The 16,586-nt window shown below is 42.2% G+C and overlaps 1 protein-coding gene across 1 annotated transcript in view; it reads right to left on the bottom strand.

Annotated features, from left to right (window-relative positions):
- Positions 1–4,047: 4,047 nt before the first annotated feature.
- The window catches only part of MDGA2 (MAM domain containing glycosylphosphatidylinositol anchor 2), a 375,792-nt gene continuing 363,253 nt past the window's right edge, over positions 4,048–16,586 (bottom strand). The window contains exons 14-16 of the mRNA XM_057403838.1: positions 12,549–12,679; positions 6,650–6,755; positions 4,048–6,093 (exon numbers count right to left, since the gene is read on the bottom strand). Of these exons, the coding sequence (XP_057259821.1) occupies positions 6,005–6,093; positions 6,650–6,755; positions 12,549–12,679 (326 nt within the window). The 3' untranslated portion in view covers positions 4,048–6,004. The remainder of the gene's footprint in view (positions 6,094–6,649; positions 6,756–12,548; positions 12,680–16,586) is intronic.

The following is a 16,586-nucleotide window of genomic DNA, read 5'->3' as shown; positions in this document are numbered from 1 at the left end:
ACAATTACAGTTATTTATATAGTATTTACACACACAAACACAGATTTTTTCCCTTTGCCATTGGTAGTGTGCAAGCAGAAACACATCTGATCTTTCCTGAGAAGGTGCTGAGGCTGCTAATTCTTGCAGTAACGTGTTTCTTCAACCTCTTTTGTGGTCATATCTATCAAAATGCATTCAAGAATTTACAGTCATGGTTGTTGCAGTGTTCCTCTTTCTTCCTTACTGGTGGTGAAGCACATCCCTTCAAGCCTGCAGAAGGCAAAGACTTGTTTCATGCAAAGGTCCTGGATCCCAAGGAATCATCAGTGATATTTCTCCAGTTGTCAGCCATGACCTTAGCTGTGAGCAAAGCTACATTAATATTCATTTGTCCAAGCACTTGCCAACATTCAAGTCTCTTTCTCAATGGAAAAAGGAATTACACAGAATAGAAATGGAAGGAAATTGGTCGCAAATCACCTGTCATAGGTCTCTAGTGACATTCAACATGACCATGACAAAGAACCAGCTAGGAGAGACCATGTTAGGTGAGGCTACCAGGATGCATGCACACATCTACAGAGTGAACGCAAACATAATCATCTTATTTTTGTTTCTGTTTCTTGTCCAGATCTTGTAATCAAAGTACTAGGATTGAGCTCAGTAAGATACAAAATGAAGTGAACAACTGGGGGCTTATTGCTGAACTTCGATGTTTTGGGGCATTTCAGAAGGGACATGCAGGGAGGAAGGAATTACTCACCCCATGTACAGTGTCATTGCATTCTCTAATGACCTGATCCGTTTACTGTCACTTGAGTAGTCTCATCATAACACAACTATTTCTCTGTGAGGTATGAGTAAGATGCTATTTTATAAAAGGGCAGTCAGTGTCAGCACTGCAATCTCTGAAAGACTTGCTCTCCAGAAGCACTCCAGTTGAGTGTTCACAAACTTCGCATGTGGTGTTCTGGGGAGAAAATACAACAAACTTCCCATAACATAAAGCTTCTACTAAACTCCCTAATCTGACAGATAAAAAGGAAAACTATATCATATTTTATCTGGGTTAACAATAGCTCTTTTTTGTTGTTATGTATCTTTTCTAACCCAGAGATAGAAATATTGTAGCCTGACCAAAACAGAAAAAAGGGCAATCTGAAGCCGGTATGGGGGTACGGAGGGATCGGAGCTTAACATCAGGAAAGGAGGAAAATATGTTTTACCATTGCTGGCACAAGAACAAATCATGCTAAACTGGCCATGGACACATTTATGCTGGCAACAAGAATGAGGACAGAAAACCTTCCTGCAGCGAGGTTTTGCAATAGCATCACGGGCAGTGTAGAGGGCAAAAATCAAATACATCTTCCCTCTTCCACCTTTTAATTGGTTTTAAGATTGATGTATTTGTGAGCAGGGGCATGGTTGGTGGTTGCTGGCTCAGGTGTGCCCAGCACATCCCTCTCCAGCCCAAGTCCTGCAAAGCACCTTTTCCTGCCTACACCCCACGCCAGGGCAAGTTCCCAATGGATCTTTGGGGTGACTCAATGGTTATGGGTTTAGCAAAAGATTACATAAAAAGTGCTGAACACTGAAGGTCCAATGACTGAAGAATTGCATGAGCTGTAGCTTCGTAAGCTCCTTGCATGAAGGAAAATCAAATGGTCGGTACGTGCTGGTTTAATTCCTTCTGGGCTGCTGAAACTTACATTGGCAGTGTGCTTTTATTGCAAAAAAAACCCCAAACAAACAAAAAAAAAAACTTTTTTTGTTTTTGTTTTAGATTTTGTTGTTTTTTTTTTTTATTTTATAGAAAAATACAAGAATTTGGCACCCAACCTCTTTATTAGTATATATATGCAGAGTGCTTATAATACCAAACTGTATAATTTTTTGTTTGTTTTTATTCAACTACTATATACAGCCATTGTTCTGATGGATCACTTTTTTTTTTTAGGAGGAAGACATTTTCAATTACCCCTTCATACATGGAAAAACATGGCTAGAGAGTAAACCCTTCAAAAATAAAAGAGGTAGACCTCTTCCACTAAGGGTGAAAAAAAATCGGATTATTCTGACTAAACCATTCACTAGAAAGGGATTTCTCTGACCTTACAAGGCATTAAAAGAGAAAACAAACTTCAACGATATGCTAATGTTTTAACTAATCAACTTTGTTTTAAAATTTGGAGACCTCAACTGCCCCCAGAGCTGTTCAAACTAAATTCTGCCATTACACTGCTGAATGCAAGCAGACTCAAGTCTGGGTGCCAAGAAGAAAACTGCTCCAGCATCAGTGGAGGTTGATACTTGTGTGTGTGGCTTGCAGCCATTCAGGGACTAGGTGCTGCGGCTCCACCTCACTGGGAACCAGCAGTTCCTCTCCCAGTTTCAGAGGAAATTTCACATTTCAAAGGATTTCTGTGGGCCTGACAGTAGCACACCTTAGATAATAGTCTCCAAACACTGGCTGATATGAGATGGGCTCAAGTAAACACCCTATCCTCCACTAGTTAATGCCTCCATCACATAAGCCGTTGCCACTTTGATGGGCTCTCAAAGAGCTGCTCCTGCCTTCAAATTGCAGTTTTGCATTTGTAGGGATAGAGGTAGATCTGAAATATGTTTGACCCCTTTTAGTCTATGCTCTTTTATCGCCACTTGTGTCCCACCCAGGATCCAAGCATGCCTGAAGCCAGCTGGAAAAGTGGTAGGTTGGTAGCAGAGTGAGATCAAAGCACTTCATCTGGAATTTCACGTTCAAACTATGTGCTTTGTGAAAGAACTAAACGTGCATGGCATTGCTGAATGCAATGAAAGGGGAGTACTCCAATAATGCCCTTATTTTCCCACACCATCCTGTGAAAGAATTAAGAAATCTTAGCTTGGGATCTAAACAAGCAAGCATGATCTCCATTTCTTTGTCTTCAAGGCTGTCTTCCTCACAGCTGCCCAAGCACCAGAGGACACTGCCAGGTGTTTTCCAAATCCTCCCTTCCCATGGAGTCCCCCATTACACCACTGCCATCAGCCCTGTGGTGCAAGCTCTGCACGGTGTTTTGAAGATACTTCTCCTGGCATGTGCTGATCAATTGGGTGTCCAAATTTCAGTTTACTTTGAGTCTATTTTTGGAAGGGATAAATCAGAAGGAAAATAAGGGAAATACTTTAAAGCAAATGGAACTTTTTATGTTTACTTCAAATTGATTGACAGATTGCCACTGTTTGTTTTTTTTTCTATATTCCCTCTTTCATCTGATCAGAGCGGTGAAATCGAGTGTCATAAAATACAGCAGAACAAGGTCTGCCTTCAGTTTAGCATGGTGAAGTGCAAGCATGTGGGGACTTCATGCAGTGCCTGCCACGGCTCCAGCTCAGCTTCCTTCAGGAGCAACACTGCAGCTGCTCAAACTAGAAAATGAGCAAAACTGAGATCACACAACGGTCAGAAACAGAACAGGAAATGTAACAGGGGAGTCTGCTGCAAAACCCTTGTGCATCCATTTCTGGCAGGGCTCCTAGCAGCCTTGGGCAAAGCCAGCCCCTCCGAAGACTCATGCCAAAAGCACCCAGAGGGAAATCTCTCAGACAATCCCACAGTTCTGTGGCTTTCACAAGAGATCAGCGGGAGGATACAGGTGAAGATTTGGCTTCCACAAATCCTGACTTAAGAGAAAAAACAAACTCCTACACAAAAATCTGCATCAGGGTCTTACCATACCTGACCTGCTTCTCCATCCCCAGTTAAAACCCAGTGCTTGCCGGTGGGAAATTTGGGTTATTTATAAGAGTGTCATCCCACAGTTCATCCAGAATCTGAGATCCCACCATCTTCAGAGCAGCTTTCCTGCTGCAGTGTGGGGAATTACAGGTACCACAAACTGCCTACAAACCAGGGAGCTGACAGCATCCTCCAAAGCTCCAGCCCCTGAGCATCGCCAGAATGGACCATTATTTCTTCATGCAACACCAGTTTATCACAGGAAAAAACAAGCCATGCCAGTTGCACCCATCTGGGGCACAGAAGGCACACTGCTCAACAAACACACATACCACTTGGCATACCTTACCTGGAAAGAGGCTTTATTGAACATAGCTGTAAAATTATCTCTTTAGTTGAATTACTGGATTTGCACAAACATTTCTCTACAGAATAAAAAAAAGTCAAGCCTTGTCATTGTTTTACTGCATCTCGTTGTGCTTTTTATACTCATATTTGCAAATATTATACTCATCTGTTTTTTTTTTAAGTTTGTACTCCAATTATTTGCATATAATTTTTTTTATTCCTAGGGTATCAAGAGAACACAGAATAATGATAATTATAATACTCTTCTTTAGACAAAAGTCTTTTTTTTTTTTAAATGAAGTTAAAAGCTGAGATAATTTAAGGAAAAAGGTATTCAAATTGTCATAAACAACTGTAAGGGAACTTTACAATGCAGTGGAAAACCGGCTGGCTCACGGTATGTGTTCAGGTAACTCAAAACCATTTGTACAGCCTTTTTTTTTTTGTTTGTTTTTGTTGTTGTTGTAAAAGTGGATTTTTTTCTCTTGTTTTTTTAAAATTTTGCTACAATAACAAAATAATCTTTCATGATCTGCACAGAGTCTGGCTACAGGGCAGAGGCACAGCACCCTTGGTGCTTCGCTGGTGCCAGGGTTGCAGTGAGCTCTGCAGTTTGCTGAGTGTCTCGGCACGCACCGTTGTCCCCACACATACCTCCCCATCCCACTAATGCTGGGGCTGACTGCCTTGTGAATGGAGTTTACAGCACAAACATCTCTTCTGTGTTTTACCACCTTCTGCACTAAGTGTATCTTAACCTTTTCCTCTGGTTGACCCACTTGATAAGCTGGAAAAACAACAACAACATCAAAAAAAAGTGCTGCTCCCTCCCATTTCCAGGACCAACGGAAGCTATTTTCTAATGGGTAGTAAGCTGAAAGGCCATGGCTGTCTGGAACGCTAAACAACAAATATCTCATCCGGAAGGGCTTATGCAGCAGCTTAGGTCCATCCATCTCCAGAAGCGACTTCGTCTCCTTGCCTGCAGTCTGCACACCCAGGCTCCGTAGTTTGTTTAGAAAATAGTTTGCACAAACCACATTTTCGCAGTGCAAGCTTCTGTGTTGAAACTATTATTATTTTTTTATTTATTTATTTTTAAATCAGGCTTGTTTCATTGAAGGCACTTGGTTTCCATGGCAATTTATAAAAGACGGTGGTTTGGTTTCTTCACTTCGTTAGAACAGATGACTTAGTTGGGGAGGGGAGAGGGGTGTTCGAGTGGCCGCAAGCAAACTCCGATAAGCCTGTGTAATATGTAAGCCCAGGTTGCACATCCTGGATAGTAATGCATGCAAAAGGAGACAGCATACAGTTATCAAGCATAGCCATGAGAAATGAAACGTAAATGTCTTAAAACACTCTGATTTAGGGTTATTCTCTAGGGGATGTGACAGCCAAAGTAGAAAGGGCCTACATTTATTTAACTCTATACTAAAAACCTTCTTCAAGGGAAAATGAATGCCAGCTCTTCACATACCCTGTTTACAGTGAGGTGTTTCTCTCTCCGTTTTTGTTTTTATTTCCTCTCCTTCCTTTTTATTTTTTTTTTTGGCAGGCCATTAAGTTTCCATGGTAACAAGCAAACTATTCATTTGAAACAAAACCAGCCATGACTTTGTGCTTTGACAAGGGTTTCTATAGCTCTTTTCCAAGAGTTCAACCAGATGATGCTGTATTCATTATTGACCACAAAAGCACCTGAAGGTCTCTTCCTTACAAGGCCAGATCTCGTTCTCACGCGTGGTTCATAGTGAGTTACACTCCCGTGATGCCTTTTATGTCCCCAGTGCTTTTTAATTTTTTTATTATTTATTTATGTATTTATTTAACTTTTGAGTCAGTCAGTGGAGGAATCTTTGGTAGTTTGTTTTTAAATGTCCATTTTACAAAGACTCTTTCTTCATGCCAGTGCCTGGTGAATCTCTTGTAGCCTCTGCCAGGATAAGGTCACCTCTGATGACTTAAGAAAGACATGAGGATGATAACTGGGATAAGTCGTATATGCGCTAATGTCCCAACAGCACCTGATCGTAAATCTACAAAAAGGGGGAAAAAGGTAGAATTAAAGAGCTGCCCAGACACAGTCAGCATTGCTAGAAGGCTTAGAAGACAAAGGCTAAGCCACTGAATGAGGCAGGAAATGTTGGGATAAAAAAACACCTGTCTGTGTAGTTAAGGCCTGTACTATAATGCAGACACGGGGTGTGGAGGGATGGAACAAGGTCCACAGGGAATCACAGCACTGATATTCATTAATTTCATATTGCTTGCACCCCCTGATCTATTTTTAATGCTGCTTTATCTGCCTGCCTATCTTGAATCATGGCTGCCCAGCCCAGCACCACTGTGGAGTGCAGCCTTCCCTAATGCCCACCAGCTTTTCACTTCCGTCTCGCTAAAATCAGCATTTTCCTATCTGAGCAAAGACATTTTGACTCCAGAGCTTGCTTCCAAGGAAAAAGTTTTACTTTAAGTCTTTCCAACTGAACTGAACAATATATTGTTCTTGAGAAAATCCATTTCAGAAGGTGTCTCAAATTTATAACGACAAGAAGCAATTTGCTCTCTCCCATGTGCAGAAAAGCCACTTACTGTTGGCTGGTTGGTCTGATTTCATACACTCTCCTTCCACAATTGATACATCATCAATAGCAATATCACCTTCGATGCCAGGGCCCCGGATCCCTTCAAATATGAGCTGCAAAAAAATAAAGCAGCAGCAGATCAGAGGGTGATGAATGGAAAATGTTCAGCTGCATTTTGCACAGCATTAAACTACACTGATGGGCTTGCAGTAATTTACAAACCCTTTCTATGGTGCAAAAAAATGCAACCGAGTAAGGTGAGCACAGAAGATGTGTGAGCTGTGGAGGCTTTTACTCTTTGAATGAGCTGAAAAATATCAGAGCTGCCAGTCATCTGCCTATTTGTCTACCTGGTGCCTCCAGCTTTGCCACTATGATAACTGTAATGTGTGTATGTATATAAGTACGATATTCCTGGAGAAAATAGCAGGGTTAAATGGAAGAAAAGTTCTAAAGCTATTTGGGGTGTTTTCTCTTAGAAACTCCTGCCACCTGACGTGGATGGCAGAGGCACAACTTGACGAACAGCATCTGTGACGTACTGAAGGGCTGATCATCCCTTGATCACAGACTGCCTGAAAACACACATGAGATGGAAAAGCTTCACAGGAAGATGAAGTTTCAGGCTCTCGAAGTTAGCTCAACCAGTCCTTCCTACTCCATTTCCCACACTGGGGTCCCTCATCTGCAATCTGCTGGCAACTTCCCTGCAGGCAGAATGAGGACAGGAAGTGACCCTGAAATCTCTCTTGGACAATGAAAGATTGGGAGAAACCTCCCAGGAGCCAGATTGGTGTCCCTTCACCCATACTGGAAAGCTGTATTTATCTCAAGGGGTAAGGAAGGGACTACCTTTGATTCAGATTCCCCGAGGTCTGACAGTCTGACAGTGACTTCCTGCGATCACCTCAGTTGATTGCAACCTCCCAAATCTCCGCCATGGAAGGAATTGATGGCAATGACAGCCCTTTTTCTCTCCTTCTTTTAGTGTCTCATCGTCATGTCTAGAGGCTATAATCCCCTCTAAGAATGGTTTCATATTTATCAGAGGATACTGTGATGTGTTTTAATCACAGAGAGGGTCAGGGTAGACATCTGTTCCTCTTTAAGGCTTTAACCTCTGCTGAACTGATGCCAGTGATTTCAAGGTCCTATTAATCGTTTCTTTCAAATATTCCTAGTCTGAAACCCCTACTGCTACAGCTGTGAAAAGAAATGGTGTCTGTATCGACATGAGTGGCTTGATGCAAGGTCAGTAATATTTGCTGTAATGTTTGTTATTAGATATGAATTACTATTGTACTAAAGAAACAAAGTTATTCTTTCTCCTTCCCCAAACCCAACATGATGCTGTTTTGCCATACAGCTGCTTAATTAGCTTTGCAGAAGAGTGGACTCATTCTGTGGTGCAGAAATTTATTCACTAGAAAACTTCAAAGCCTTTCTAAAGAGATGAAGGAATTATGTAAGGAATAAATTTCCCAAGCAGCAACATTTGCACAGTTATCTCTCCTTTCCCTTTTCCCTCCCTTTCAGTCCTTAGAAATATTTTTGGTTAACTTAGATGACAAGTTTTTTAACTTTAATCTGCACCAATATATGCATGAAATTCAATGAATTTATAAGGGTGTGCTGTGGCACTAATGGAGACATTAACTCTTGGGGGTAGAGACAATTTGAGAAAAACCCTAATTCCATCTGGAGCAAAATACTTAAATTATACTTCATAATGATCCAACTGCATCAGGGAGCTGTCTGAGGCACTCAGGTAGACTCTCTCTGTTGTCACTGATTTCAGCAGGACACAGAACTGAGCCTCTTCTTTCGGCAGCTTCCAACACTTCTTTGCTCATTATTACAGTTTAACCAGAGCTACTCAATTGAAATGAATACCTTTCATTATAAATGATGAGTAAACACTCAGGGCAGTGGAAAATGACCCTGTAAATCACAGGGGTCCTTCAGTGAGTCCAGCTGGATGAGTATCACACAAGGACTGTATCACAACAATGCACGATGCCACCAGACATTACATTGCACACAAAATTCTCCACTGTGCCTTTCTGCAGTGGGCAAGTCCCTCAGTCTTGGCCAGATACATGGAATCGTAGAATCATAGAATGTTTTGGTTTGGAAGGGACCTTAAAGATCATCAGTTCCAACCTCCTGCTGTCCTTTTGCTAAGCTGAGCATCCCTAGTAGATGCCTGACCCTGCAGTAGTATAAAGCATGTATTTAAAGCCTGCCTTTTGTGTTGTAAGCCAGGTGGCAAGGTCTGTGCTTGGAGCATTTAATAACATGAAAGCTATGCATTTGGAGCAGGAGACTCCATCGGCATTTCACTGAAGTGTGACACTGTAGGTTAATTACTGTAACAAGGTGCGTATTAATGTAACAGCGAAATGTGATTGGGAAAACGGTAAGTTTTTCTATGATTTACCATGTCTGAAAACAGTGTCTCAAGTAGTTATCCTGCACAATTTTTTGACTCTGCCCTTGACGTTGGTCAGTATTTAGCTTGAGAGGAAAGTGTCTTTTCCCACGAAGTACAAGTTGCTCTCCTGCTCCTTGGCAGCAGGCATGTAACCAGTCAACAGAGTTTAAAGTCAAATCTTTCCTGATACTGAAAAACACTGTTTCTAGACAAAAGAACTCTATACAAATACAACAGCCAGCATTTAATTAGAATCTGCATTTGGCAGTGTGTTTTATGGGCTTCAAAGATGGGTTGCTATTAGCCAGCTTGGCTACATGCTCAGAACAAATAACTGCAGGGGAGTGCTGGCAAGGCGTGGAGCACAACCCAGCCTGCAGCTCACAGCTATTTGCAGAAGATGCCAGATAATCAGAATCCCCTATCAGTATCCTGCAAAACCTATTATCTGCATGTCATGACTTTACAAAGCTGTTGTTAAAAATACTGCATTTAGCTGAAGAATAGTACAGCAAAGGCCGCTTTGCTCTCTTAACAGGGGAAATGGAAATAAACCCCTATAGTGCCTCCAGAGTTATCCTAAGTGTCTCCGGGGGATTTAGTTTGTGCTTCTTCAGCAGGATTTCAGACAGATTTTAACTTCTTAGCCAGTCTCCTAACGCTCACATAATCATTGATTTATAGAATGCTTTTGTTGGAAAGGACCTTAAAGCTCATCCAGTTTCAACCACCCTGCCACAGGCAGGGACACCTTCCACTAGACCAGGTTGCTGAAGGCCCCATCCAACCTGGCCTTGAACAGTGCCAGGGATGGGGCAGCCACAGCTTCTCTGGGCACCCTGTGCCAGTGCCTCACTACCCTCACTGGGAAGAATTTACTCCTAATATCTAATCTCAGTCTCCCCTCTGTCAGCTTAAAGCCATTCTCCCTTGTCCTGTCACTGCACATCCTTGTCAAAAGTTCCTGTCCAGCTTTCCTGTCAATCCCTTCAGGCACTGGAAGATTGTTTATAAGGAATCCCCAGAGCCTCCCCTACTCCAGGCTGAAGTAGAAACGAGCCTCCAGGACTGTCCCCTTCTGGACAGCATGATGACAAGGGTATAAACCCCTTAGGCTTACTACTGGGGGATGAAAATCTGAGTGGTCCAGCAGGCTCACTTACTTAAGGACAGACTAGTCCCTCTTTTGCCAAAAAAAATCTTTGACACAAGAAGGTGTCAAGGAGAAAATAGCTAAAGGCAGTGGCAGTGCTCCTGCTCAAATCTGAACTAAAATTGACCCCTTCTAGATGCGAGCATGCCATGTATCACTTCCACATGTTCTCTATTTTGTGTGTTTATTCTTTAAAAATACTTCCTAAGTATCTTACTGAGAACACTTGTATGCAATACTTTTCCTGATTCAAAGCACTGTAGTCTTCTCAGTTCATGACAGAAGCTTTGTTATAAACCACAGGGACTGGGAAGGTATAAAATCTAGGCTGCAATTTACCCATATAAATTAACCTATAAAATGTTTTCATTTCGGTGTCAGTGTACTGTTTTACTGCAAAGATTCACTTCAATTCGCTCTCCTTAAACTTAACTGGGAGGTTTCTATTCTTTCCTACTTAAGACTCCTGAATAGAAAATAGTTTGCTTGATGCAAGAGCTCCTAAAAAAGTAATTTAAGGTTCCAGCCACTCTGACATTTATTTGTCATATTTCTGCAGAGCTTCATGGCTTTACACTCATTTTATGTGTAAGCCTTTAAACACAGCAATGTAAAAAGGGAAAAATAGCCACGTACAGAAGCTCCCATTTTGTGTACCAGCTAGGGGCACCAGTGAATATGGTTTTAGAACAGTATAAGCAAGGTGTGCCAGGAGCAGAAGTGACTCCTGTAACTCTTCTGAAAGCAACAGGGCCCCGTGCAAGGACTGGTGCTCAGACTCCATGTTGGAAGCAGCAGCCTGGGTACCAGAAGCTGTGAGCTGTGGATTCTGGCTGTTCTGCTGTTGCTTCATCCCAGATGGCTGGGTAAGGCAAGCGCCTCAGCTTGCTCTTCCATCTAAACCTATGACTTCCTCCTCTCTGTGCTGGAGAGATGACCCCAGGTTTGTACCCCATCACCTTCCTCTGCTCCTCTGCATTGCTGGTACCAAATCCTTTGCATCTCTCTGCCCAGAGCTGATGTCCTTGTCCTTCCCTTCTGCTTAAGCCTGTCCCAGATCTCAGGAATCCCTCTCAGACACAGCTACTATCACACTGGTTTCAGCTTCCCCAGGTGTCTCTTCTCTCCCTTTACCAGAACATTTGTTATGTTCACATGCTAAATCATTACTCTCTCCTTTACTGTCCAGACATTTCAGATTTATTCTGACTTCACTCACACACTCTCATTAGCTCCTTAGTACTTGGCCCCATGCTCTGTGTGTACTTGAACACTCTTATCTATCTTCTGTGCACTCTTCCTCTCCAGTTCTTCTACTTTGTTCCACTCAAACATCATGTAATGTTATACTTCGCATATCTCTCTCCTTCAATTTTCCTCTTACTTCACCCTGTGCAATGCTTCTGCAATCCCATATGCCCAATCTTTTCTTTTGTCGTCTCTCATGCATGGAAATCAAAAAGAAGGGTTAGGATCAGTAATTACCCATAAAGTGAATCCCAATCTGCATGTTTAAGATAGGAGTTTTGACTCGCACTCAATGATTCTTTTTCTCAAAAGCTGGTATCTCCCTGGGAGATCTGAAGTTTACAGAGAAGGGACAAAACCTAGAGAACACCGCACTGCAGGGCACAGTCTATGACTCCCATCTTCCATAATGACACTCCCAGCCTCAAACACATGATGGCTTGCTTGTGGCAGCTGCCTTTTTGGGTCTGTTCAAGTTCCAAACAGCTCACCATGTGAATGAGAACTGCCTGTAATAGTCTATCAGCCTTTCACTGTCAAACCAAAACTGGAATGTGTAAAAGCCTGTCGTTAACTTCCACGCGCCTGGTGAATGAGGTGCACAGCTCTGCCATAGCAGTAGCTCTGTGCAGGCAGCACCGCTGCTTTGGGACCTTTCAGCAGAGACTTCGAGATCATTCCTTTTTCTGCAGAAAATGCATGTATTTCAAGTGATGGCTAATACACTGTACCATGGGCCCTAGATATTTTTATACAAGAATAATTTTGTATTGCAGTTGCTAATCTGAAACAAAAGAAGTTTTATATCAGCTACCAGCATCTCCTGAAAACTTAAAGAAATTTTGTCTTCAAGAAAACAGCTGCTGTTCTGCTATTAAAGCGTGCATTATTAAGCGCTATGGTGCTCACCTATTTAAAGCAAAGAAAGCAGTTATCTGTCCATAAAGCAGCTTTTGGAGCTCAAATGAAGCTGTAAAATTGTATGTTAGAAGGAAAGGGTCAGCATACACCAGCCCCCCCCTCTGAAAACCGAATACTCCCATTCACGGTGTGCAATGCACAAGCCATTACCTGAAATGATGTTGGGGGGTTTATATTAACGCGGGCTTGGTTCCAGTGCTGTCCCTTATTTCCACTTGAAGACCACAATGGGTTCTCTATCGCGGTCTGGCCTTTCAACCTCAGGTAAACGTTCAAACTTCCTACAAGAGAGGTGGAGAACTGGAATTGGTTAGGCTCTCTGGTGGAGCAGAGATAATGGGCTGGGTACAGCAGTGAGTACCTGCTCACCCCCTCCCTTCCCATTTCGCATGGGTCTCTGAGAGGTGTGAGTGCACGTGAGGAGTTCTGTAAATTCAGAAACTTTTAAATTTGGAAACACTGTGAATTGGTGATGTAAATCCACAGCAGAGGGAAACTGAAATCCACTCCCCTGCTGCGGGCCGGGCAGTTGTACGAGGGTGAGATGGGTAAAAAGTAGTTTGCTGTGCTTTAATACAAATGAAGCACTTATAACCTCTTTATCCAATGATAAATGAGCAACTTGGTCATAAGCAACTTTATGCTTAGCTCTGGTTTATGAAGACTGTCCAACTTCTTGTTTATTCTGTACATCATTTAACTAATAGAGTGCCATAAAGCCTAGTAAATCCATCTCAGAGATAGATGTGATGGTCTTACTCCTGCTAAGGAGTATTTCTGAATGACAAACATAATCCTCTGAGTTAAAATAACCTCAGTAAAGTCCCTCATTGTGGAGAAACTTCTCCCGCTCCCAAATCTGGGTCTTTCCACACTGCTGACCATTATGTTACTGGTTTAAGCACAGACACTATCTGAAACAGGTAGCAGACTGTCTGCATTCAGCAGGCTTTCTCTCTGGTTAACCTCACTGTCTCAGACCATGAACCAGACTGTCTAGGTGCACCAGGAAACAGCAAACGCATTGACTTCATTTATCAGGGTTCAGTAATTCACATAGTTTGGCAATTTTGTTCCCACTGTTATCTCCAGATGTATGGGGCAGTGGTGTCTCTTTGTACTATGTAAACTACTGCGTTTGCCTTCATTCGAGAAAGTTCAGAGTCAAGTTCACACAAGATTACTGTTTTTTTTTAGGGTGTTAGGCATGCCAGCTGGGAAGCTCATACAAATTATATCTGCAATGAAACCTCTCAGATCTGAGACAGCTGCACAATGACTCAGCTCCTGCTAATAAAAAGTTCTTATTTCTAGCAGTAGCAAAACTCACTGCCTTGAAAAACATAAGGCTAACTGTGTAATGGAGCAGCAAATATTCTCATCACGGCTATTTCACCAGGGTGCCCAGAATGCGTCCATACATCTTCATTGATGGAAGTGGGGGGAGTGATGCTCTCCAGAGCGACTGGGCAGCACCATGTCTCCCACCTGCCTCCTGCTGCAGCCTTTTAGTTTCCAAAATGCAAGGGAGGGTGCATAAATAGCACAAAGGAAACCTGGCTTCTAACAGGGACATTCTGTCTCTGCCTACATGTGCTACTGGGCAAAACATAGAGACCTGAAACAAGGTTTGCAAGCAGAGAGATGCGAGGGTTTCTGGCAGCAGCCCTGCAGCCCAGCCCAGTAATATGTTGCAGGCCTATGGAGGGCTGCTCACACCAAGTGGCTGCTCAGCCTCAGACCTCTTCCAAACAGCAACAGAAGCTCTTGGGCAAGGTTTGTATTAGTCAGCTACAACAATTCTCCCTTCCGAGACTTTTTCTACTGGATCTGTAGTTTGAAAAAAAAGGCAGGCTATCAGACAAGGCTACCTAAAATTATAACATATACATAGTTATTTTTCTAAAAGACAAAAGCAATGCCCATATCAAGAAAGACATGAATTGCTGGCTAATTTTTCCACCTGTTTGTGCAGACTAATATAGCCCATGCCACAGGGCTGTTTGGTATAACTGATTAATTCAGGTACGAAAAGCATGCAATTCCATCACTGCTAAAGTTAGAGATTTAAGACTGTTCACAGCATCCTCAGCCTCTCTGTGTCACATAATTTCTTCAAATTAATAGCAGAATGATGGCTGTCTTATTTAAAATACAGAACAGCCATCACTGTACTAGCTATGGTCAGTTGTTGCCCACCACGTTAGTTAGTATGGATATAACTGCCTGACCCTCATTGCTAGATACGCACACACACCAGCCTAGCTAATGGCACCTGCAACCCATGCTTACCCTTGAAATTCTGCCAGTAACATTCTGGAAGTTACGTGGCCTTTGCAAAGCTGATACTGTGTGGGAGGCCAGGTTGGCTATAGGGTTCATTCTGAGGCATGTCCAGCAAGAATTCATCTAAAGGTTTCAAACTACTCCAAACTCCATACAAATGGGTAATGAATTGACTCTTGAGCAGGATTAAAAAACAGTAGGCAGGAGGAACAACTGTGAATTAAGGAATAAAGTTTACTTTCTGACAGCATCATGCCAAGAGGGTCCCGAGCATTCCAGAGACGTCACCAGCTGCAACACTAGGGTGGTATTTTGAAGCTCATCACTGTGCAAGAACAAACAGCTTTCACAGTGTGCTGACAGCGTGTTCTGCTTCCCCTTTTTGTTTTGTGATGGCTCTCTAATGACAAGAAAAGGTATTGCTCTTGAAGCATCAATTAGGAACACCCCATTTTGGGGTGTAGATGGAAAAATTGGAATTACAGATTGCTTTAAAAGATAGTGACAGCTATAATGGAACTACAACCTCTTTCTGTCTCAATGTAGAGACACATTAAGGGCAGTGGCTCTTCATTTTCTTCTTCCCCAACAATGGCCTATTGTTTTCTGCAAATTAAGTAATGGGAAGTTCTATTTCTCTTATGCTTCAGCAATAATCTACCTTCTTTTGAAGGGTGTGAAACAAAGCACATACAGTTTCTCTGGCAGCCAGTACTCTCAGAGTTAGCTCTGTGTGATCTGTCAAGAATTACAATCTGACTTGTAAGTAAGAGACATCTATTTCAGGTAAAGAAATGCTTTATCTTCCTGAATCTAATTGCTGTGGCATGGGATGTAGGTCCTTGTTTATCTCATCAGAGCTGTGCTGAGGTGCAAGTGCTAATCTCAGATCTGTGTTCTGCTCTCTGCATTGATTTCCAAGTACCTCTCCTTATCACTACAGAAATTTTCAGCCTCTTCTCCAGAGACACTGAAGACCTGAACAGCAGTCACAGAAGCTGAGCTGGCTGAACTGGTAAGCTGGCTTTTTTTTTTTTTTTCTATATATTGCAACAGCCATACTCTTGAAATGATGTCACCGAGTTAACTAATTTTTAAGAATGGAGGATGAAGTATCTTTTCCCCTAAGCCTCCAAGACCAGTCCACACCAGCAACAGAGCACCATTCCAGGACAATACTTCATTTCATTAAGGATCCTTCAAAACCATGTCAGAAATGCAGAAACATTTTGATAAGCATCAGAATTGTTCTGAAAACAAAGTACTTTGCCCTAAGATGTGGGAATTATAACTCTAATACTACTTGGAAAACTTAAGGATACGGATAACTAGGGAGAATTAAGCAATCCAGTGGAAATGCACCAAAGTCTGCTTCACAGTGCTATAGCACTTTGGATGAAAAATCAAAGGTTAATGGCCATTCATCTCTGAATATGCTATCCCCAGGTCCAAGGAAGGAAAAGGCCAGAATTTATTAAAGCCAAATTGCCCTGAAAGACAATTCCAGTTTGCAATAAAGTCAGGTCAAGGATCAGCAGTTCACCATTGTTCAAAAGAGAGATCCTACAACACAGAGATCACAGATGAAGTCTCAGTTAGTAGCTCCCATCCTGCTCTTGGGAAGAAGTCAATGAGCTGGCAGTACTAATTACAGCCAATAGCTGCCCTGACTGGCAGTGCTCATTCCTGAATGGGGATAAGAAGCACCTTATATATGTTGGCTGCAAATGCCAGAACAGCTGTGAAGGGTCGAGGCTTGTAGCAGCTTGTGAATAACCAGTCTGTTTTAATAATAAGATTTGGAATTATCCATGAGGGATTAATGTAATTAAAAAAATGTAACAAAACAAAATGCTTTTCTGGAAAAAAGAAATAATCAAAGAATCATAGAATGGTTTTGTT

This window comes from Pezoporus wallicus, unplaced genomic scaffold (genome assembly GCF_028554395.1).
Source record: "Pezoporus wallicus isolate ANWC-B61680 ecotype Strahan unplaced genomic scaffold, APGP_CSIRO_Pwel_v1 contig_7227, whole genome shotgun sequence".
Lineage (NCBI taxonomy): Eukaryota > Metazoa > Chordata > Aves > Psittaciformes > Psittacidae > Pezoporus > Pezoporus wallicus.
This window is presented reverse-complemented; position numbering and strand designations above follow the sequence as displayed.